Source organism: Dasypus novemcinctus, chromosome 13 (genome assembly GCF_030445035.2).
Source record: "Dasypus novemcinctus isolate mDasNov1 chromosome 13, mDasNov1.1.hap2, whole genome shotgun sequence".
Classification (NCBI taxonomy): domain Eukaryota; kingdom Metazoa; phylum Chordata; class Mammalia; order Cingulata; family Dasypodidae; genus Dasypus; species Dasypus novemcinctus.
The window spans coordinates 112,825,756-112,848,690 of record NC_080685.1 but is presented as its reverse complement, the minus strand read 5'-3'; the positions used below and the strand labels follow the sequence as shown (position 1 = coordinate 112,848,690).

The following is a 22,935-nucleotide window of genomic DNA, read 5'->3' as shown; positions in this document are numbered from 1 at the left end:
TGCAGACCCGCGGGTCTCTCTGCCTTGGCCCCTCCGTAGCCTTCACAGCACCTCATTCTCTTGGCAACAGAGATGGGCCCCAGGGGCGAGCACAAGATCCCACTGGGGAGGCAGAGCCTTTCGCAAGAAATGAGCACGCGGGCAGAGGGAGGCGGCAGGCCTTGTCCCCTGGGATCGCCAAATGCCTGGGACTGTTCTTTCCCCTGCCTGTCAGGAAAGAGGCTTTGTCTGGCAGGAAAAAATGAAACCAACAGAGGGAAGCTGAGCTGAGCCGAGGAAATGGGAGGCGGGGTGGGAGGGACACAGAGGGAAGCCTGACCACAGTGGTCCAGCCATGCCTGGAGCTGAAATCCCTCGACTTCCTTCCCACCTACACGGAAGGGAACACTTCTGTTTTGCTTACGCAAGTCTGAACTGCATTTCTGTATCTTGCTCTACGCACCAGAATCTAGCACACCTCTTAGCTGCTCTCGCCCCCAGCTCTCGTTCCCTTATTTAATCCATTCTGCATAAACTGCCAGATTGCTAACTGTGTCCTTCTCCATCACGTGATGCCACTATCCCAGCATCAGCCATGCAGTGCTCATGGAGCTGTCTCCTCCACTGCATAAGTAAAGGACACCATGTCCAGCCCCATCCTACCGTCTCATGTCTCTGCTGCAAGAAATACCCACTTGGGAAGCAGACTTGGCCCAGTGGTTAGGGCGTCCACCTACCACATGGGAAGTCTGCAGTTCAAACCCTGGGCCTCCTTGACCCGTGTGGAGCTGGCCCATGCGCAGTGCTGATGCGCGCAAGGAGTGCCCTGCCATGCAGACGTGTCCCCCGCGTAGGGGAGCCCCACGTATAAGGAGTGCACGCTCTAAGGAGAGCCGCCCAGCGCGAAAGAAAGTGCAGTCTGCCCAAGAATGGTGCTGCACACACGGAGAGCTGACAAAGCAAGAAGACACAACAAAAAGAAACACAGATTCCCGTGCCGCTAAGGATGGAAGCGGTTACAGAAGAACACACAGCGAATGGACACAGAAAGCAGACAACTTGTGGGGGGAGGAAGGGGGAGAAATAAATAAAAAAGAAATCTTAACAGGAAAAATACCCACGTGCACATAGTGCACCTTCCTGCCTCAGGGTCTTTTTCGTGCCATCTGCTTTGGATGTTCTTCCTCATATTTCCCTATAATCCAACCAGGCCCAAGAATCCATCTCTCTTGGCCCAGCCAGAAGGGACTTTGCTCTCTGCTGTGCACTTGGGGCACTGCAGGCCCCAGGAAGACAAGCCCTGGATTTTAATCATCTTTGTGCTGTGGGCAGCAACCTGCCACACTGCCAGCCTCGACCGACTGAGTGCTTGGGGACCACGGGGCACGCCGACTCTCTCTCTAGCCCAGACCTCTCCTGAGCACCTGCCCCATGTCAGTTACTGCTTACAGGACAGTGTTATTTGCACGTCTCCAAGCACCACACACTCAGCATGACTATCATTTCACACATCAGCATTCGCTCCTTTCTCTGTCTTTACTATTTCAGCAAATGACAACTGCATCCAGCTGGCTTTCCAGGCCAGAAACCTGGGCGTCACGCTTAACCCCTCTCTCCCACACCCCCATCCTTTCAAACCTGGCGTCCAGTTGGTTCAGCTTCCTCAACGTCCCTCTAAGCAACTCCTTCTCTTCTACTCCACCCCGCCCCACTCTGCGCCGCCTTTGGCTCTGGCCTGGAGAATAAAACCACCTCCCAGATGGCCTCGCAGACTCCAGCCTTGCCTTGTCCTGTCCACTGGCTTTCTGCCATACTGAATGAAGGCCTCAGGCCATGGCAGCCCCTTCAAACACCTCAGTGGCTTCCTGTTGCCACAGATGGAAACAACCTGCTCTAACCTCGCACTGCCCCCGGAAGCTGGCTTGTGCCCATCTTTCCGTATATACCCTACACCAGCCTCCCTCTGAGCCTTTTGGTCTGACCATCATGAAGATTTGGTCTCTCTAAGACGGCTTTCTCTCTCTCTTATCCCTGGGCCTTTGAATGGATTTTCTCCAATGAGAATGCTATTTCCAGTTTAGTGTGGTGGTTAAGTACTTGCAGTGGTCAAGGCAGACAAGCTGAGCTCAAATCTAGCCTCAGTCATTTACTAGTTGTATGACTTTGGGCAAATGACTTAACCTCTCTGGGCCAAAGTTTTCCTTTCTGAGAATCGGGATGATAACAGTAACAACCTCAGAAGATGGCCCTGAGAATGAAATGACTTCAAGTACGCACGGTCCTCAGAATAGCCCCTGACCTCCATCACCCAATGGACGGGCCCCTCTCCCGATGGACGGGCCCCTCCCCACTCCCACCCCTCCCTCCATCCCGACCTGATGATGTGGGATGGGAGCGTGCTTCAAGTCTCATTTTAGAGGCCATTTCCTTAGTGTCCCCCCCCACCCCCCACCCCAGCCCTTAGCTTAGGTCCTCCTGTCTTGTATATATGGATGAATATAAAAATAAATATATAAAAATATGAAGATAAATATTCATGTATTCATTCAGAAATGTATTCACTCACTTATTCTTCATATATTTTTCAAGAGCTTTTTTGGTGCTGGGGATACAATAGGGAGTAAAATCACCCCTGATTCCTGCCCATGTGGAGCTTACAGTCAAGCAGTGCCCCTTTCTAACCCTCATTCCACCTCTCCACATAGTGCAACACAGTCTTGTTGGATGTGTCTTTGCTGCTGGACATCTGTGCTGACCAGGCAGGGCCCAGCTCCCAGCACACATTCATTCATTCGTTCTTGCTCAATGAATAAATGAATGGAAATGAAGCACAGAATCAGCTTCTTTGGCAAGGTGCCCATATCCAGGCGCCCCCTGTTAAAAGCCGCAGTGGCTTCTGTGAGGGGCCCAGCATCAGGCCTGGACACCTAGAATCAACGGCCTGGAGACGGGCCAGGAGCCGCCTGCCCTGGCACAGGAGGTGTCGACAAGGATGGGTCCATTTTGGTATATGAGGGGGAGGGGGAGGGGGAGTGGGGATGGGAGAAGCGACTCTTCCGTGCATGCATGAGGGTGAGGCCCTGTGCACTAAGGGGAGGAAGGGACAGAGGTGACGCGAAGAGGTCGGCGCACAGACTCGGCTGGGCCAGTGGGGATGGTCCTGGTTCTAATGCTCACCTTGCGGAAAGAAGAAGGCCGGGAGCCAGTACCTTGCAGGAAATCCTTCAAAGAGCTCACTGTTTGTGCCAGCCAGGTCTTTGGACTTTCGGCTAGCTGACGGAAAAGACTGCTTCCAAGCCGTGAGCAATCTCATGTACCTATTGGAAGGTAGACCGCAGGTTGGGATGGCTAACAGCACAGTAATGGCACCGCCCGATGACCTGGGCCATTTCCTCCAGTCCCTTTCAATAGCCTTCCTTGTCTTTTCATCTCAATCTCTCCTTCAACCCAAGACTCTTGCCCTGCGCTTTAATGGAAACGATTTTAACGTTTGTGAGGAAAGATGGGAAACCGTGAAACACGGGAAGGCAATGGACATGGGTAACAAGGACCACCGTTACTATAGCAGAAAATCCTCTGGGCCTTGCTGAATCCTGTATATCCTTTTTGAATATTTGAGTTCTCTAAAAATATATATAGAGAAATGTGGGCCAGAAGTCTGCACTGAGGCACTCAAATGTTAACTACTCTCATGCTCTCAAGCTATTTTGTATTATGTCTAAAATCCCATTTAAAAATTATATGTAACTGGAAGTGGATGTAGCTCAGTGGCTGAGCACCCGCCTCCCATGTACAAGGTTGTGGGTTCAATCTCCAGTACATCCTACAAAACATTATATGTAACCAATTCTTTCTTACTTTCACATTTCCCCCTGCTAGTTTCTCAGGACACAATACAGAATAGTGGAAAGAGAAATGTACTAGGTTCTAGTCCTATCCGTCACTTAGAGCAGAGTGACCTTGAAAGAGACTCTCAACTTCTTAGATCTCCCTTTCTTCACCCTCAACTGAAGAAAAGAATCTCCCTTGATTAATTCACAAGTTACTGCGAGAACCCAAAGAGGCCAAGCATGTAAAACTAGATCATAAGTTATTAAGCTCTAAGCAAACATAAGGAAGAAATGTAAAGTGGCTTCCATCCATACCGATGATGAATCGCAGTGTAAGCCATTTTAGCCCAAGTATTGAAGAAATTCAATCGCTGGATGAGATCATTAATCCAGGAACTCAGAGGCTTACATGACTTGTAGGAGTATTTCTGTTGGGAAATTGAGACAGGCACATCATTTTTTTTTCTTTTTAGATTTGTCTTTGGGGTTATTAGGAACATATCTGCAAACTTAGGTAACAGATTCAATTGCCAGGGAGAAATAGCTGGGTAGAAGGATGTCATTTCCCAACCAAAAGTACATAAATGGGAAATCTGAAAATCATTAATATTACCAAGGCAAACAGCATTATCTTAACAATGCTTTGGCTGAAATACTTGAATGGAAGTTTCCATCCTTGCTAAAGACTTTTATCACTTTAAAACTCCTTTAATCACCCCAGCCCACCCCACCCCCTCTTTGTAAACTCCTCTCTTGGCATATTACCGCACCTTCGCATGCCATTAGTATGAGATATTTCAACCTCCTGGTCTCCACGGTACAGAGGGCTATGGATCCCCATTCCTCACTGTTCACTCTTTCTTCCACTGCAGAGGAAGGCTGACCCGTCTCTGTGCTGTGCACAGTCTCCCTTGCAGTAATTCCTCTTCCATAGCTTCAGCTTTCCATTCTCCATCTCTTTGTTTATTAGTATGCTTTACTTTTCTTTTCTTTTTTTTAAGATATGTGTGTGTGGTGTACATATTATGAGATTTCTTTTAAAACTGTCTTGACTTGTATTTTCTGCAGCTTTTGAACATATTACTTTCTCCCTTGAAAACTGTTTCTTGATCACACTCCATTGTAGCTTCCTCTTTAATTCTCTGACTACGTTTTTTATGTCTCCTCCATTGGCTCCTCTTCTCCTGCCCTCCCCTTCCCGTTGTTGTTGCTCCTTTAGTTCTCTCTCCCTCTTCCAGTTTTACCTTCTCTTTTCCAGGTCTATCCCAGGGCCGTGGTTTCTGCTACTTTGTCTGGGCAGAAGATCCCTGAAGTTTGCTCTCCAGGCTGCACTCTCATCCAACTGCTCTTCAGTAGCTCCAGCTGGAAGCCCCTCTAGCTTCACAGACTTCCCACGTCTTAAACGGGATGTCATCATCTGTTCCCCAAACAGCATCTCTTTCTGCCCACCATATCTAAATGGTGCTCCTATCTGTCTAATTATGCAAGTTGGACGTGTTGACCTGGCTGATCTTAGCTCTTGTCATTTCCTTAGGAGCATGTTTCCCATATGTAACCATACTTAGAGTAGCCCAACTGTGCCCTGTTCTTTCAACCTAACTGCACTTAAGTGTTTCAGCTCCTTCTTGGATTAGCTTTCTTAGCAAGTCACACAGCCTCTTTGCTTCTTAGTTACCCTATCTGTAAAACTACCATATCTGTAGAGGATTCCTAAGGTCCTTTTAAGCTCTGAAATCCTATGATTCTAAATATTTGAAGTCTGTAGACTTTACATTTCAGTTGTTCACTCAGTTTTTATTCAGTTTTAAAGAATTATAATTGTCATTACTTTCTCTAACTTCTCTTCATGTTTACTACATAGTTTTTTAAAAAAATATCTTGAGAGTATAATTCACATACCATAAAATTCACACCTTTAAAGTGTACAACTCAATGGTTTATGGTATACTCACAAGGTTGTGCAACCATCATATAAGCAATTTTAGAACATCTTCACCATCCCAGAAAGAAACCGTGTACCCTTTGGCTCTCATCTCCAATACCCACTTTCAGTGAGAAGATGGTCCAAAGGACCTAATCTTTAATTTCTGCAAAAAGAAGCTTATACATTCTCTGTAACCATTTGCAGTTTTATACTAGAAAAATATTAATATGTTTGGGAGCAGAGGTGGCTCAAGTGATCTGGCATCTCCCTCCCACATGGAGGCCCCAGGTTCAGTGCCTCCTAAAAAGAAGATGAGAGGCAGTGAGCACAAACAATGGGGGGGGGGACATAAATAAATAAATATTTAAAAAATTAATATGGTAAAATTAAAAATTGATACAAGATATAACAAAATGTAAAAATAAAGCTTTTTTTAAAAAAAACCACAGCACCCTCAAGTCTCCATCTGGCAACTATCATTAACAGATTTTTGTGTTTTCTTCCAAAACTTCTATTTGGGGTTCTCGAATCTAAAGCATATATGTGTTTTTCTAAACATATCTGTACATATGTAAACATGTTTTATGTAAGCATATATGGCTTTATATAAGTGTATATGTTTTTATAACCTTTAAAAATGATCTGTTTTTCTGAAATTCTTTTGTTTAACAATATATCTTGGAGATCCTTCTATATCAGCACATACCTCATTTTTTTGGATGTATCATAATTTGTCTAGCTAGACTCCTATTAATAGATATATTTATTTAAGTGGAATTGCCACATTGCTCTCTAAAAGGTTGTATTAGTAAATACACCAAAAATATATCAGCATCTGCAGGTTTTAATAATTATATAATATTTCATCATGTAAATGAATTCTATACTTAACCGTTTTCTTAAATTTGAATACTTATTTCAATCAAGCATTTCTTACCTGCCACAATGTCGGAACTCTCCTATCAAGAAAAGAGTTATAAATTTCTTCTAGTTCTTGGGTGAGAATGATCTCTCCTTTTATAGCAAATTGAAGATCTTTTAAAGATTTATGTATAACAAATAATAACTTATCAAATCGTTCAATTTCTTGGCTCAAAAAGGTTAGCAAGACACAATGGATAAGGGGATCATACCCTAAATTTAAGAGAAGAGATAAAACTGTCAGTAAACATTTTCTGTAAAAGGATAGATAATAAGTATTTTAGGTCAGATGGACTCTGTCATAACTAATCCATGCTGCCATATTAGCCACAAGATACTGCATAAATGAATGTTATTTATGGGCACTGAAATTTGGATTTCATATAATGTTCATGTGTCACATAACATTCTTTTTTTTTCAACTGTTAAAGAATGTGAACAGGTCTGGTGGGCTCTTACAGCTGCTTGTAGCAGGGTCTCTAAGTGTATTGGGCTGGGGTAGGACTTCCCTTCCCACAGGGCGCTGAGCAGTCAGGTGGTGGGTGGGGGCCATGCTGCACAATTCTAGGTGGCGCCCCCTCTTGTGTGAAATGGGGTAGCTGACCGGGCAACCTCTACTTGATTTGGTTGTGAGATAAACCTGGAGGAGAAGCACAGTTGTCCAGTGGAATTATTTGTGAAAAAACCTATTGTAAATAACTTTTGTTTTTGTCCTTTGTTAAATAAAGTTGGTTGTTTTTTAAGCAAAAAAAACAACAAAAAGTAAAACCTATTTGAGCTTGCAGCCTGTACAAAAACCAACAGTGGGCTGGACTGGGTCCATAAACCATAGTTTGCCGACTCTTGGTCTAGACTCAATAATGGTACTGTTTTGATAGACTACTGCTCAACATTTGGTTCCAAAATGAATCTTTTTTAAATGGTTAGAATGTGGATTTAAAATATTTAGATGGGGAAGCAGATTTGACTCAATGGATAGAGCATCCACCTACCACATGGGAGGTCCAAGGTTCAAACTCTGGGCCTCCTTGACCCATGTGATGAGCTGGCCCATGCGCAGTGCTGATGCGCGCAAGCAGTGCCGTGCCACGCAGGGGTGTCCTCGTGTAGGGGAGCCCCACGTGCAAGGAGTACACCCCATAAGGAGAGCTGCCCAGGGCAAAAAAAGTGCAGCCTGCCCAGGTGTGGCACCACACACACGGAAAGCTGACACAACACGATGCCGCAACCAAAAGACACACAGATTCCAGATGCCGCTGACAAGAATACAAGCAGACACAGAAGAACACACAGCATATGGACACAGAGAGCAGACAACTGGGTGGGGGGGGCAGGACAGGGAAGGGGAGAGAAATAAACAAATAAATCTTTAAAAAAATAAAATAAAATACTTAGATGGAAAAATTGCCACAGTCCAGCAATCTAACCCCTCAGAGCTGGTCCTGGAACCAACTTTGGGCAATCAGGGCTTCCTCTTCTCGTTTAGTTCCTCAAAGTCCAGGGGCTGCCATCAGATGACCCATCTAGACTTCACCACCCAAAATGCTATTCCAGAAGGCAGAGAGGCAGAGAGAAGAAGGATCAAGAGGCCTCTTAGAATCTCCCAAGCAAAACTGCTGGTTTCCTATATTTATTGTGTCTTCACTTTTGTTCTGGGTGTCATTCCTTCCAAAACTACAGCAATATCTTCTCTACACATCCCCCCTCAACTTGGAGAGAGGAGGGAGTGGAAATTTAGCTTTCCATCTCATTTTAGCCTTTTTACTTTATAGTACTTTTTGTCCTCTTTCTACTATACTTTCCTCCTGACATCAAAGGCCTTCTCTAAGGGGTTTGGGGTGAAGAGGACACCCATGTCCCATGCTCACCTTTGATATTTTGATTAAGAGACACCCAAATGGGGCTTGACATGATGTTCTTCAATGTGCTTGGAGCTCCAGCACCTTTTTCTTTTTCCACGGTTAGTGGCAGCCGCTGTAGTATGTCAGATAACATTTCCATCACCAGATTCTCATTATTCTGCTCACAACTGCAAAAGAAATTGAGAAGAGTGAGAGCACAGATCTGTCTAATCCAGGAGGGTCCTCCTTTCGGGTCCCAGCCGCAGATAAACACAGCATCACAGAACCACGAAACCCTAAAACAGAAAGTCTTACAGAGACCACGAAGTTCATCTCAATCACAGGTGAGGAGCTGCAATGTACTTTAGACAATTGTAAGGAAATTAGTATTTCCAAGTTTTTCTTGGGAATTTTTGGTAAGATATTCAGCATCTGAACACATCTGTGTGAAGGAAGTGCCAAGATTGAAAAGAAAAAGAGACAACTAGGAAGAGCATACTTAAATAGACTGAGAGGTCATTCAATTGCTTGTCAAATTCCCCTGCATTTGCGCAGAGGGGTCCTCAGGGAACACTGCCAGTGGGCTGAGAGGAAGACAGCATGTGTACAGACCTCGGCGATATGGTATTAAGCAAAACCATAAAATACTAAACTGGAGGTACACTTTGAGTCTTGAAAGATGAGGAGACCAGGGCGCAGGGAGGTGATTGGGTGCCTTAGACTGTTTGTCAGTGCACGAGCAGGGAAGGGGGCACATCTCTTTTGAGTTCCCTCTTTCTCTTACTCTATATACTAGTGGGAACTGAATTTTCAACCCACTCCCAGGTTTCACACAGCCCAATGAATGTAGTCCTTTAAAGTAAGTAATCTCCTAAGCTACAGTTATGTATTTAGTTCAACAGTGCTGCTTCTAAGCCAGTTTACAAATTACATGAAGTAACACATTTCCTTACTTTGTTGTCACACTTTTTTTTATCTTAAAATAGGGATTCTTAGTAGAACACATCCAAGATGGTTTCAAATGGTTCAAATGATCAAAAGATTTAAAAAATTAAATTCGTTTTTAAAGAACAAAGATTTACTATGACTAAGAACATTAAACTGAATGTGATATACGATCTTAAAGTCAAGGTTCAAAGGTTTTAGAGGTAGATGGAAAAAATATACATGTATCTTAAGAGCCAAAGAAATTAAAATCCAACCTATGAGTCTACAGAAATATTAGGTAATATTTAATTTGAATCCAGGTGTGTGAGTTACGGAGCTATTACCTTGACAGCAACTATAAGCAGTATTCAGGGCCTCCTATCAATGCTGCCAGAAGCAATTCATGTTTTGGCTGCAATCTGTTTTGTTTTGTTTATTTATTTGTTTATCTCAAGCAAGCTGAAAAGGCAAATTGAAAAATCATGCAAAGTGATAAAATTGGTTCCTCCTGTCTGGGAAGATTTAGAATTAGGTGTTGATAGAATTAAGTATATAATCAAAACCATAGTAAAAATGTTTTTGTGTTAAGGAATCTACGTATGTTGGCATTTTAAATATTTGTAATGCTTAAGAGAATTGGGCCTCTTAATGGCTTTGCAGTCAATCTTGTGACCCAACTTAAAACAGAAAACTAGAAATTGATTTAAATTAGCAATTTTAAGTTGAAAGTTAGCTAAATTTGTATAATATATTAGAGAATTTAAGGTTCACCAGATTTATTGTTTAATTATTAGTTTTATAATACACTTTAGAAAGTTTGGTGGTCTGACAATTGGAGCATGCTAAATTTATAGTGAATATTAATATATTTAAAAATGCTTAAGTTTATAGGAGGGACCAAACATTATTCAAAGATCTTTAAAACTGATTCTTAAAATTTGCTAGACTTGTAGATTTAAAAATTAGATTTCAAAGCTGAACTTAAATGCGTAAGGAACTCACTGGACTCCCAACAGGTTCTGAGGTAAGTACTATTACCTTCTCTGATTTAAAGATGAGAAAACTGGGACAGAAAGCATTCCCCACGCTCGCAAAGTCAGTGTTGGAGCTGGGACTTGAACCCAGGCATGGTGAGAGAGGCAGAGAGGGAGCAGTACGTGTGTGTTACGTATTTCCTGAGCAAGCATGAACGAGCATCCTAGGGCCTGTTTAGAGAGAGTGTGAGCACACTTGGTGGGGAAGGGAAGAGTGAGATGATCTCTTTGGCTTTATTCACCGAGGGCTGGCACATGTATTCTGGCATTAACAAACACGACCGTATTTCATAGTCCAGGCTGAAGAGGCCTTGAATTAGAGATGTTAGATCATCTGAACCTCACAACAACCTCGATGATTAGTTAGGTAATATTACTCCATTTATAGATAAGACTTTGAGGCAATGTGGCCTCGGATACAGAAGTATACTCAACATAGGCAGCAACAGTAGAAACCCAATCTGAGGCATTGCACTGAACCTTATAATGTTAGAAAAACTCAATGGAACTCTTGCTTGCATGTCAGGAGGCACGCAGAGATATGGCTTTAATATTAACCAGATTTAACTCCACCAGAGAAGGTACAACAACGCACTCCCTCACTCATTATTGTAACCACGGGTTAAAAATTAACTAATAATTATATTATAAAAAAGCAAAAGATTAATACCTCAAATTACTGAAGCTAGAGTAGTCTCACCCCTGTTCATGGTTACTCTAGACTTAACCTCCCCCTTGAGTATGCTTACTTTTGTGATGGTAATTCTAGATTGACTTTACCCCTGTTCACTATTTTGATGGTAATTCTAGGTTGAATTTACCCTTGTTCATGGATTAGCCTCACCCCTGTGTAGCTACTATTGGAATGGTTAAGTATCTCTACCCTCTGTTGTTTTTTTTAAACAAATCAATTTTATTGGTACATATTAATAAAACACACAATTCATCCAAAGTATACAGTCAATGAAATATGATATAACATAGCTTTGCATTCATTACTACAGTCATTAGAGCATTTTCATTATTTCAAAAATAATATTACAAAACAAAAAATGGACAAACAAGTAAACAAGAAAATTCTTGACCTCTCAGTCTCTCTGCTTCCTCTGCTGTACATAGCTGCTATATCTGGCTATTCTTGCACAGTTTATTCATTCTGCAATTTTATGAGATATATTCACATACCACACGATCTATCCAAAGAGTATAATCAATGGCTTTTAATATAATCGCAATGTTGTGCATTCATTACCACAAAAAATTCTAGAACCACTTCATTACTCCAAAAAGAAAGACTCCACACACCTTAGAATGCCTTCCCCAGTCCTACATAACCACTAATCTAATTTCATCTTTATAAATTGATTTATATCTACATTCTATATAAATGGAATCATACACTATGTTACAGAATATATTTAGTTCATAGTAGCACAATCATACAGTATTTGCACTTTTGTGTCTGGCTTGCTTCACTCAACATAATGTCCTTCTAGGTTCATCCATGTTGTCATATGCTTCACGACTTCATTTCTTCTTACAGTTGCATAATATTCCATTGTGTGAATACAACACAGATTGTTTATCCGTTCATCTGTTGAAGGACATCTGGGTTGTTTCCATCTTTTGGCAATTTTGAACAACAACACTATGAACATCAGTGTGCAGATGTGTGTTTGTGTCACTGCTATTAATTCTTCTGGGTATATATCCAGTAGTGGTGTTGCAGGGTCACATAGCAAGTCTATATTCAAATTCTTTAGGAACTGCCAAACAGTCCTTCACAGTGGCTTACCAATCTGCATTCCCACCAACAGTGAAAAAGTATTCCTATCTCTCCACATCCTCTCCAACACTTGTAGTTCTCTCTTTTTTTTAAAGATTTTTTATTTATTCCCCCCCACCCCCGCCCCCAGGTTATTTGCTCTCTATTTCCATTCGCTGTGTGTTCTTCTGTGACCGCTTCTATCCTTATCAGCGGCACTGGGAATCTGTGTCTCCTTTTGTTGCATCATCTTGTTGTGTCAGCTCTCCGTGTGTGCAGTGACATTCTTAGGCAGGCTGCACTTTCTTTCGTGCTGGGCAGCTCTCCTTTCAGGGCGTACTCCTCGTGCATGGGGTTCCCCTATGTCAGGGACACCCCTGCATGGCAGGGCACTCCTTTTGTGCATCAGCACTGCACATGGGCCAGCTCCACATGGGTCAAGGAGGCCCGGGGCTTGAACTGTGGACCTCCCATGTGGTAGGTGGACACCCTATCCATTGGGCTACGTCTGCTTCCCTGTAGTTCTCTTTAATAGTGGCCATGCTGATAGGTGTGAAATGATATCTCATTGTAGTTTTGATTTGTACTTTAATAATCATTAGTGATGTTGAACACTTCTTCATGTTTTTTTGCCATTTGTTTTCTTCTTTGGACAAATGTCTGTTCAAGTCTTCTGCCCATTTTTAAAGAGGGTCATTTGTCTTTTCCTTGTTGAGTTGTAACATCTCTTTATAAACCATGACAATTAAACCCTTATTGGACACGTGATTTCCAAATATTTTCTCCCATTGCATCAGCTGCCTGTTCACCCTTTTGATGAAGTCCTGTGGGGGGCAAAAGTGTTTAATTTTGAGCAGATCCCATTTATATATTTTTTCTTTCGTTGCATGTGCTTTGGGTGTAAGGTCCAAGAAACCACACCCTACCACAAGGTCTTTAAGAGGTTTCCCTTCATTTTCTTCTAGTAGTTTTATGGTCTTGGCTTTTGTATTTAGGTCATTGAACCATTTTGAGTTGATTTATATACAGGGAGTGAGATAGGTTTCATTCTTTGGTTATAGATATCCCGTTCTTGCAGCACCATTTGTAGAAGAGACTGTTTTGTCCTATTAACCTGGACTTGGTAGTTTTGTCAAAAACTTGGTTGTAGAGGTGAGGGTTTATTTCAGGACTCTCAATTCTATTCCATTGATCAATGTGTCTATCATTATGCCAGTACCTGCTGTTTTGATGACTGTAGCTTTGTAATGTTTCAAGGTCAGCCAGTGAAATTCCTTCCATGTCACTCTTTTTTTTTAGGACGCTTTTATCTATTCAGGTGCACTTTCCCTTCCAAATGAATTTGGTAATTGCCTTTCCTATTTCTGTAAAGTAAGCTCTTGGAATTTTGATTGGTATTGCATTGAATTTATAAATCAGATGGGTAGGATTGACATCTTCACTATATTTAGTCTTCCAATCCATGAACATGGAATGCTTTTCCATTTGTTTAGGTATTCATTAATTTCTTTTAGTATTGTTTTGTATTTTCCTCATATAGATCATGTACTTCTTTGGTTAAATTGACTCTTAGGTATTTGAATTTTTTTTGTTGCTTTTGTAAAAGGAATTTCCCCCCAATTTTCTCCTCAGATTGTTTAATACTAGTGCAGAGAAAAATTACTGATTCTTTTCCTCTTTTTTTATTCTTTTTTAAAAAAGATACATAGATCACACAAAATGTTACATTAAAAAATTATGAGGTTGCCATGTACCCACTTCCCACACCATCCACTCCTCCCGCATCGACAACTTCTTTCATTGCTGTGGTACATTCATTGCATTTGATGAGTACATTTTGGAGCATCACTACACAGCATGGATTGTAGTTTATGTTGTAGTTTACACTCTCTCCCAGTCCATTCAGTGGGTTCTGGCAGGATATATAATGTCCTGCATTTGTCCTTGAAATATCATTCAGGCCAACTCCAAGTCCCAAAAATGCCCAAATATCACACCTCTTGTCCCTCTCCCTGCCTTCAGCAATTCCCATGGCCACTGTCTACACAACAGTAAAATGATTTCTTCCATTGCTAGAGTCAAATAATTCTATAGTAGAATTCCCATAAGTCCACTCTAATCCATATTTTATTTCTCCATCCTGAGAACCCTGGGATGGTGATGACCATTTCACCTCTAAATCAAGAGGAGGCTTAGATCCCATATGACTAATGGATGCAATTCTCCTCCTTGCAGCTATAGACTCTCTTGGTTCCCTGGTGTGGTGGCTGACCATCCTCAGCTCCCTGTTAGCCGACCTGGGTAAGTCCAATGAACCAGAGAGTAGGTTTCACAATTCTGCTAAGGCTCAGGACCCAGATGGCACATAATTCAAGTCTGCTGAACATACACAAACCCCTGTGCCAGCCACAGGTTCAGTTAAAGTGACAGAAGAGGCATGCATAGAGAGGTCACATCTGAGTCCAACTCCATCACACACAGCAGCACAAATTCCAAAGTAGGGCCCACTGGCAAAGCACTGAACTCCAGAGCCTGTCATGACTGAAGGACCTGGGTGTCTCTGTAGCACTCAGGAGCACCCCTACCTGGGGTTGTATCTACTTTGGCTGTCTCTGAGATCCTGCTGAGATGTGCACAACCTCTCTGGTGACCTCCCAACTCATTTTGAAGTCTCTTAGCATTTGTCATTTGTCTTTAACATTTCCCCTTTTATTCAAGGTTTTTTTCCAGTTGCATCACCAGCTGGTGCTTGGTAGTAATTCCCCAGTGCCAGGGAAGCTCATCCCTGGGAGTGATGTTCCATGCTGGGAGAAGGTAATGCATTTATATGCTGAGTTTAGCTTAGAAAGTGGCCACATTTGAGCAACATGGAGGCTCTGAGGAGGTAACTCTTAGCACTCTGCAGCTCTAGGCCTAGTTGAAATTTCAAGCACACAGGCTCATAAGCATAGTCATCAGTATCAAGGACCCATCATTAGACCATCCTTCTTCACTGGTCTTTGCCTTTGTACTTGGGGGGGTTGTTGCTGCTCCACTGGGGAGTGTGACAGAGTTCCTGGAATGGGAACTCAGCACTCCCTCAGTTGTGTGATTCTCTACCCACTATGTTAATACCCAAGGAATAGCGGGACATATCTATATACCCTATATGCATGCCGAGGCGAACTCCCTTCCCCTCTTGCATCCCCCATTAATGACACCCCACATCAGTGCTCCTCCCTTGCCACAGTTAAACCCCTCTGTTGTCCAAGACTTCCTCAAAATTGAAATTCAATGTATTACCAAATTCAATTAATAGGAAAATGAAACAGTAATGATAGGTTTAAAGATTAGAAATAGAATACACAATAATTTAGAAAAACTAAAATAAGGTAAAAAATAAATTGGGGTATTCAAAAATGAAAAATATAATAAATAATTTTTTGACATTTTGCCTTTCATCATTGTATAGGTATTGCCCTGGATGTACAGTGACAAGGTAATCTCTTCATTTCTTTCTCAGTGTCTACATCCTTTTTTTTTTTCATGTCTTCAAAATTTTTAGGTCACAGTAAAGTCACATATAGAATATAGGGAACTCCCATATACCCAACATCAAACCTCTTTCCCCCTTTCCCCCTTCCTGACCAATGATCTTTTTACATGTGGATGTTACATTTGCTGGAACTAATGTACAGATATTGAAACATAGCTACTAACCATGGTTCCATTATGGTTTACATATGGTTTACATTTTAGACTATACACCTTTATAAATATTTGGAGATATTGAACATGATCTGTGTTCATCACTGCAGGATCATGCAGAACACTTTCATTGCCCACCAGGTACCAACAATTCAGTTCCTCTCTTCCCCTCTCCTCAGGGCCCACAGTGACAACCAAGCTTCACTGCTTTAAGGACAAGATTCATAGATACTTGCAACAATACTGAGGGCTTGACACACTAGTCTGTCCTCCCCCATTAGGAGCCACCTGTGCTCTCGAGGGACAACCTCCCCTCTTTTTTATAACATCAGGCCTCCCCAGGATGGGGGTACAACACCTTCCCGCTCATTGTGTGGGTCTCAACCCACTGATATAACACACTATGACAAGATGAGCACTCATACACCCATAGAAGCCTGCCCCAGGTGTACCCTGTGACAGATGCCCCCTGTCAAACACCTTAAACCAGTAACTCCTCCTTATTATATTTTCTAATGAATTTTCTCAACATTGTAGTTTCAGCCACATACCCGACAACCTCCCGGGTTGACTTACTCGCTCCAAACCCTCCCTGCAATACCCTGGACCATCTTACCCATCGTCCCAACCCTAGTCACCCTCAAGACTGCAAAGCCAAACCCAATAGTATCTGTATGCCCCATCTTATCCCTTCATTGTGGTATATATGTATATACCACATTTTATTTATCTGTTGATGGGCATTTGGTTGATTCCAACTTTTGGCAATAGTGAATAATGGCGCTATGAACATTGGTGTGCATATATCAGTTCATGTCCTTGTTTTCAGTTCTTCAGTATATACCAGCAGTGGAATTGCTCAGTCATACAGCAAATAATAGCTAGTTTTTTGAGGAACTGCCAAACTGTCCTCCAGAATGACTGGATCCTTCTACATTCCCACCAACAGTAGATGAGGGTTCCCATTCCTCCATATCCTCTCCAACACTTGTAGTCCTCTGTTTTTTTTAATAGCCTCCAATCTAATGGGTGTAAGATGGTATCTCATTGTAGTTTGGATTTGCATTTCCCTAATAGCTAGTGATGTTGAGCATCATTTCATGTGCTTTTTAGCCATTTGTTGTCTTTGGAGAACTGTCAGTTCAAACCTCTTGCCCATTTTTTAAATGGGTTGTTTGTCTTTTTATTTTTCAGATATAGGATTTCTTTATATATGTTGGATATTAGGTTCATATCAGATATATGGTTACCAAATATTTTCTCCCATTGGGTAGGCTGTGTTTTCACTTTCTTGATATACTCCTTTGAGGCACAAAAGACTTTAATTTTGAGGAGGTCCCATTTATCTATTTTTTTCTTTCACGGCTCATGCTTGTGTGTGAAGTTCATGAAGCCCTTTCCTATAAAAAGGTCCTGTAGATGCTTCCCTACATTGTCTTCCAAGGTCATTATGGTCTTGACTCTTATATTTAGATCTTTGATCCATCTTGAGTTGATTTTTGTATAATGTGTAAGAGGGTATCCCTCTCTCATTCTTTTGCATATGGATATCCAGTTCTCTAAGCACCATTTGCTGAAGAGGTCATTCTTTCCCAGTTGAGTGTGTTTAGTGGCCTTGTGAAATATCAGATGACTATATATACGAGGATCTATATCAGAACTCTTGATTCAGTTCCATCGAGCGGTATGTCTATACTTGTGCCAATGCCATGCTGTTTTGACCACATAGCTTTGTAGTATGTTTTAAAATCAGGTAGGGTGATCCCTCCAATTTCATTTTTCTTTTGTATGTCTTTGGGTATTCATGCCCTCTTTTTCCTTCCAAATAAATTTCATGGTTCATTTTTCCAGTTCATTAAAAAATGCTGCGTTGATTTTTATTGGGATTGCATTGAATCTATAGATCAGTTTGGGTAGGATAGACATCTTAATGATATTTAGTCTTCCTATCCAGAACAAGAAATATTCTTCCATTTATTCAAATCTTCTTGATTTCCTCAAACAGTGCTATGTAGTTTTCTGTGTACATGTCTTTTACATCTTTCCTTAAATTTATTCCTAAGTATTTGATCTTTTAATTTACTATTGAAATGATATTTTTTTCTAGATTTCCTCCTCAGATTGCTCATTATTGGTGTACAGAAATGCTACTGATTTTTGCACATTGATCTTATAACCTGCAACTTACTGAACTCATTTATATGTTCTAGAGACTTTGTTGTAGATTTTTCAGGGCTTTGTATGTATTGGATCATGTTATCTACAAAGAGTGAAATTTTGACTTCTTCCTTTCCAATTTCAATGCCTTTTATATCTGTTTCTTGCCTCAGTGCTCAAGCAAGTACTTCTAACACAATGTAAAATAGGAGGGGTGATAGTGGACATCCTTGTCTTGTTCCTGATTAGAGGGAAAGATTTTAGGATTTCACCATTGTAAATGATGTTAGCTGTGGGTTTTTCATATATACTCTTTATCATGTTCAGAAGGTTTCTTTCTATTCCTATCTTTTGTGGTGTTTTTATCAGGAAAGTGTTCTGTGTTTTGTCAAATGCTTTTTCTGCATCTATATGTTTGTCCTTTGATCTGTTTATATGTTTTATTACATTGATTGATTTTCTCATGATGAGCCATCCTTGCATTCCAGGATGTAACCCACTTGGATATGGTGTATAATTTGTTTGATGTGTTGTTGAATATGATTAGCAAGTATGTCATTGAAGATTTTAGCATCTAGGTTCATTAGAGAGATTGTTCTGTAATTTTCCTTTCTTGTGTTGTCTTTGTTTGGCTTTGGTATTAGGGTAATGTTGGCATCACAGAATGAGTTAGGCAATGTTCCTTCTATTTTGATTATCTGTAAGAGTTTAAGCAAGATTGGTGGTGGTTCTTTCCAGAATGTTTGGTAGAATTCACCTGTGAAGCCATCTGGCTTGAGGCTCTTCTTAGGTAGGAGATTTTTAATGACTGATTCTATCTCTTCACTTGTGATTGGTTTGTTGAGATAATCAATTTCTTCTTTCATCAATGTAGACTGCTTATGTGTTTCTAGGAATTTGTCCATTTCCTCTAAATTGCCCTTCTTTTGGTATATAGTTTTTCAAAGTATCCTCTTATGATAATCTTTATTTCCATGGGGTCAGTGATGATAGCCCCTTTCTCATTTCTTATTTTTGTATTTGCATCTTCTCTCTTTTTTTTCTTTGTTAGTCTAGCTAAGGGTTTGTCAATTTTATTGATCTTCACAAAGAACCAGCTCTTTGTTTTATTTTTTCTAGTGCTTTCTTATTTTCTCTTTCATTTAAGTTCTGCTCTGATCTTTGTTCTTTCTTTCTTCTTCCTTTAAGGCTTGTTTGTTGCTTTTTTTACTAATTCTTCCACATTTGCAGTTAGGTCTTCAATTTAAGCTCTTGGTTCTTTTTGATGTATGAATTTATGGCTATGAATTTTCCTGTCAGTACAGCTTTTGCTGAATCCCATAAATTTTGATATGTCATGTTGTCATTTTCACTAGTTTCAAGGTAGTTACTGATTTTTGAGATTTCCTCCTTGACCCACTGTTTGTCTAAGAGTGTGTTGCTTAATTTCCATATCTTTGTGCCTTATCTGGTTCCCTGGCCCTTGTTAATTTCCAACTTCATTCCCCTGTGGTAAGAGAAATTATTTTGTATGATTTTAATCATTCTGAATTCATTGAGACTTTCTCTGTGGTCTAGTATGCATTTTATCTTGGAGAATGATCTGTATGTGCTTGAGAAGAATGTACATTCTGCTGTACTTGTCTGTATTATTCTTTACATGTCTATTAGGTCCAGATCCTCTAATATATTAATTAGAGTCTTTTTTTCTTTATTGATTTTCTCTTGAGATGGTTTATCTAATGGTGCTAATGGTGTATTAAAGTCCCCCAGTATAACTGTAGAGGCATCTATTCCTCCACTTAGTTCTTCAAGTGTTTGCCTCATGTATTTTGAGGCACCCTGGTTAGGTGCATAAATATTTGATTATTCTTTCTTCTTGAAATATTATCCCTTTTACTAATATATAGTGCCCATCTTTGTCTCTCACAATAGTTTTGCATTTAAATTCTATTTTGTCTAATAATAGTATACCTACTCCTGCCCTTTTTTGGTTATTGTTTGCTTGTGAGATTGTTTTCCAGTCATTCACTTTCAACCTCCTTGAATCCCTAAGTCTAAGGTGGGTTTCTTATAGACAGCATATGGATGGGTCATATTTCCTTATTCATTCTGCCAATCTGCATCTCTTGACAGGTGAGTTTAATCCATTAACACTCAGTGTTGTTATTCTCAAGGAATTACTTAAATTAGCCATATTTTCTTTGGATTTGTGTGTGTCATGTTGTTTTTCTTTTTCTTTTTATCTTTTTAGTAGTTCTTACATTCTCCTCCAACTTTGCCTCTCCTGTTTTTTTCTTTCTTCCTGTAGAACTCCCTTTAGTATTTCTTGAAGGGCAGGTTTCTTATTGGCATACTCTTAGTTTCTCTTTATCTGTGAATATTTTGAACTTTCCATCTTTTTTGAATGTCAGCTTTGCTGGGTAGAGTATTCTTGGCTAGAAATTTTTTTCTTTTAGTCCCTTGACTATGTAATATCTCTGCCTTCCTGCCTCCATGGTTTCAGATGAGAAATCAGCACTTAATCTTACTGATTTTCCCTTGTATGTGATGGTTCTCTTTTCTCTTGCTTCTTTCAGTATTTTCTCTTTGTCTTCAGCATCGGATAATTTCACAAGTTTATGTTCTGGGGTAGGCCTGTTGGGATTTATACTGTTTGAGTTGTATTGTGCTTCCTGGAAATGTACATCTATCTCCCTCAATAGGTTTCAGAAGTCTTCAGCCATTATTTCCTCCAACACCCCTTCTGTTCCTTTTCCCTTTTCTTCTCCTTCTGGGATGCTTATAATGTATACATTTGAGCATTTTTAGTTGACATTCAAATCCCCATGTCCCTGCTGGATTTTTTTCTATCTCTTTATTAATCAATTCTACTATCTGTTTGATTTTGATTTCAGATGTACTGTCTTCCACATCACTAATTCTTTCCTCTGCCTCTTCAAATCTGCTGTTATTTGCTGAGTGTGTATTTATGATATCTTGGATTGTACCATTAATCATCATCATATCCGTTATCTTTTGTGTATGTTTAAAATGTCTTCAGTATGCTCTCCAAGTTTTTTCTTAATATCCTTGATCTCTTCCTTCACTTCATTAAGTTGGTCCATGATATTTATTTGGAGAGCTTTGATTAGCTGTTCAATGTTCTGCTCTACTTCCTGGTTTTTAGTTTGTTCATTGGATTGGGCCATGTCTTTCTAATTATTGGTATGGTTTATAATTTTTTTTTGCTGTCTGGTCATCATTTTATCTTGATGTGTTTGTTCAGTTGATTAGCTTCTCTGATAGTCTCAGGTTTTATTTATGTGATGTTTTTGTGGGTGTGTTAAGTCTTCTCTTTGACACTTTGTTCTTCTTATCTATTTCCTTGTGTTGTCTAATTTCCCTTGAAGGAAAGAACTTAGGGCCAGGGAAAGCAAAAGAGTTAAGAAAAGAACAAGTATAATAGTAGTTTTCATAGTAAATGTTGGCAGAAGAACCATGTGAGACCTAGGAGAATGAATATTAAACTCATGTAAGCTGTGTAGAGTATAACAATGAAAAAGTGGAGTACCTACAATGAGGTAGGAAACTGACTGTGGAGAAGAATATAGTATGAATTAAAAGGCCAGTGTGATCAGGAGAGAGGGAAAGAGAAAAGAAAGGGTAATAACATAAAGAGTGAATAGATAGGAAATGAATAGAGGCGTCAGAAATAAAAAGCCAGAAAAACTGGGGGCTAAACAAAGAGAGGTGGAATGTAAGAGCAACAACAGAAGATGGAAGATAGAAAGATGTAAAGGAAAGGGAATAGCATTGGTAACCAAAATCAGTACACACAGAAAAGATTACTATTAAGATGATGATGATGATGATGATGATGATGATGATTTAGGGGTGTGTTGTTTCAGCCTCCACACATTTGCTAATTTACTTTTCCTGTCTATTGTTGAGAAGGTGATTTGTATAATTTCAATCTTTTTATATTTATTGAGAGCTGCATTGTGCTTTAACATGTGGTCTATCCTGGAGAAAGATCCATGGGCACTTGAGAAGAATGTATACCTACTAAGTTTGGGTGCAGTGTTCTCTACACATTTGTTAGGTCTAATTCATTTATCATAATACTAGAATTCTGTTTCCTTGTTGATCTTCTGTCTGGTTGTTCTATTTAATGATGTGAATGGTGTGTTGAAATCTCCAATGATTATTGTAGAGATGCCTATTTATCCCTTCAGTTTTGCCAGAGTTTGCCTCATGTATTTTGGGGCACCTTTGTTAGGTGTATAGTTATTTATGGCTGTTATATCTTCCTGGTGGATTGTCTCATTTTATTAATATATAATGGCCTTCTGTATCTCTTTTAACTTTTTCGTGTTTAAAGTCTGTTTTACCTGACATGAGCATAGCTGCCCCTGCTCTTCTCTGGTTGCTATTTGCATGCAGTATCTTTTTCCAGCTTACACTTTCAGTTGGTTTGTATCCTTGGGTCTAAGATGAGTCTCTTGTAAGCAGCATATGGATGGTTCATGTTTTTCTATCCATTCTGCCAGCCTGTGTCTTTGATTAGGGAGCTAATCCACTCACATTCAATGATATTATGGCAAATGCATTTATTTCCACCATTTTATTCTTTGGTTGCCATATGTCATATCTTATTTTCATCTGTCTTTTTACTCTTTTGGTTATCCTTTCTGCCATTTTTTCTTCTATACTTTCCTCCAAGCCTCTTTCTCCTATCTTTTTCTTTCAGGCTATAAGGCTTCCTTTAATATTTCCTACAAAGGTAGATTCTTTTTTACAAAATCTCTTAGTTTCTGTTTGTTTATGAATTTTTATACTCACCTCCATATGTAAAGGACAATTTTGCTGCATAAAGAATTTTCAGCTGGAAATTCTTTCAGTATCCTAA

The 22,935-nt window shown here is 40.2% G+C and overlaps 1 protein-coding gene across 1 annotated transcript in view; it reads right to left on the bottom strand.

Annotated features, from left to right (window-relative positions):
• DNAH14 (dynein axonemal heavy chain 14) overlaps positions 1-22,935 on the bottom strand; it is a 499,447-nt gene that overhangs the window by 12,982 nt on the left and 463,530 nt on the right. Inside the window, exons 82-85 of the mRNA XM_058275282.1 lie at positions 8,523-8,683; positions 6,671-6,867; positions 4,125-4,237; positions 3,157-3,296 (exon numbers count right to left, since the gene is read on the bottom strand). Coding sequence (XP_058131265.1) covers positions 3,157-3,296; positions 4,125-4,237; positions 6,671-6,867; positions 8,523-8,683 — 611 coding nt within the window. The remainder of the gene's footprint in view (positions 1-3,156; positions 3,297-4,124; positions 4,238-6,670; positions 6,868-8,522; positions 8,684-22,935) is intronic.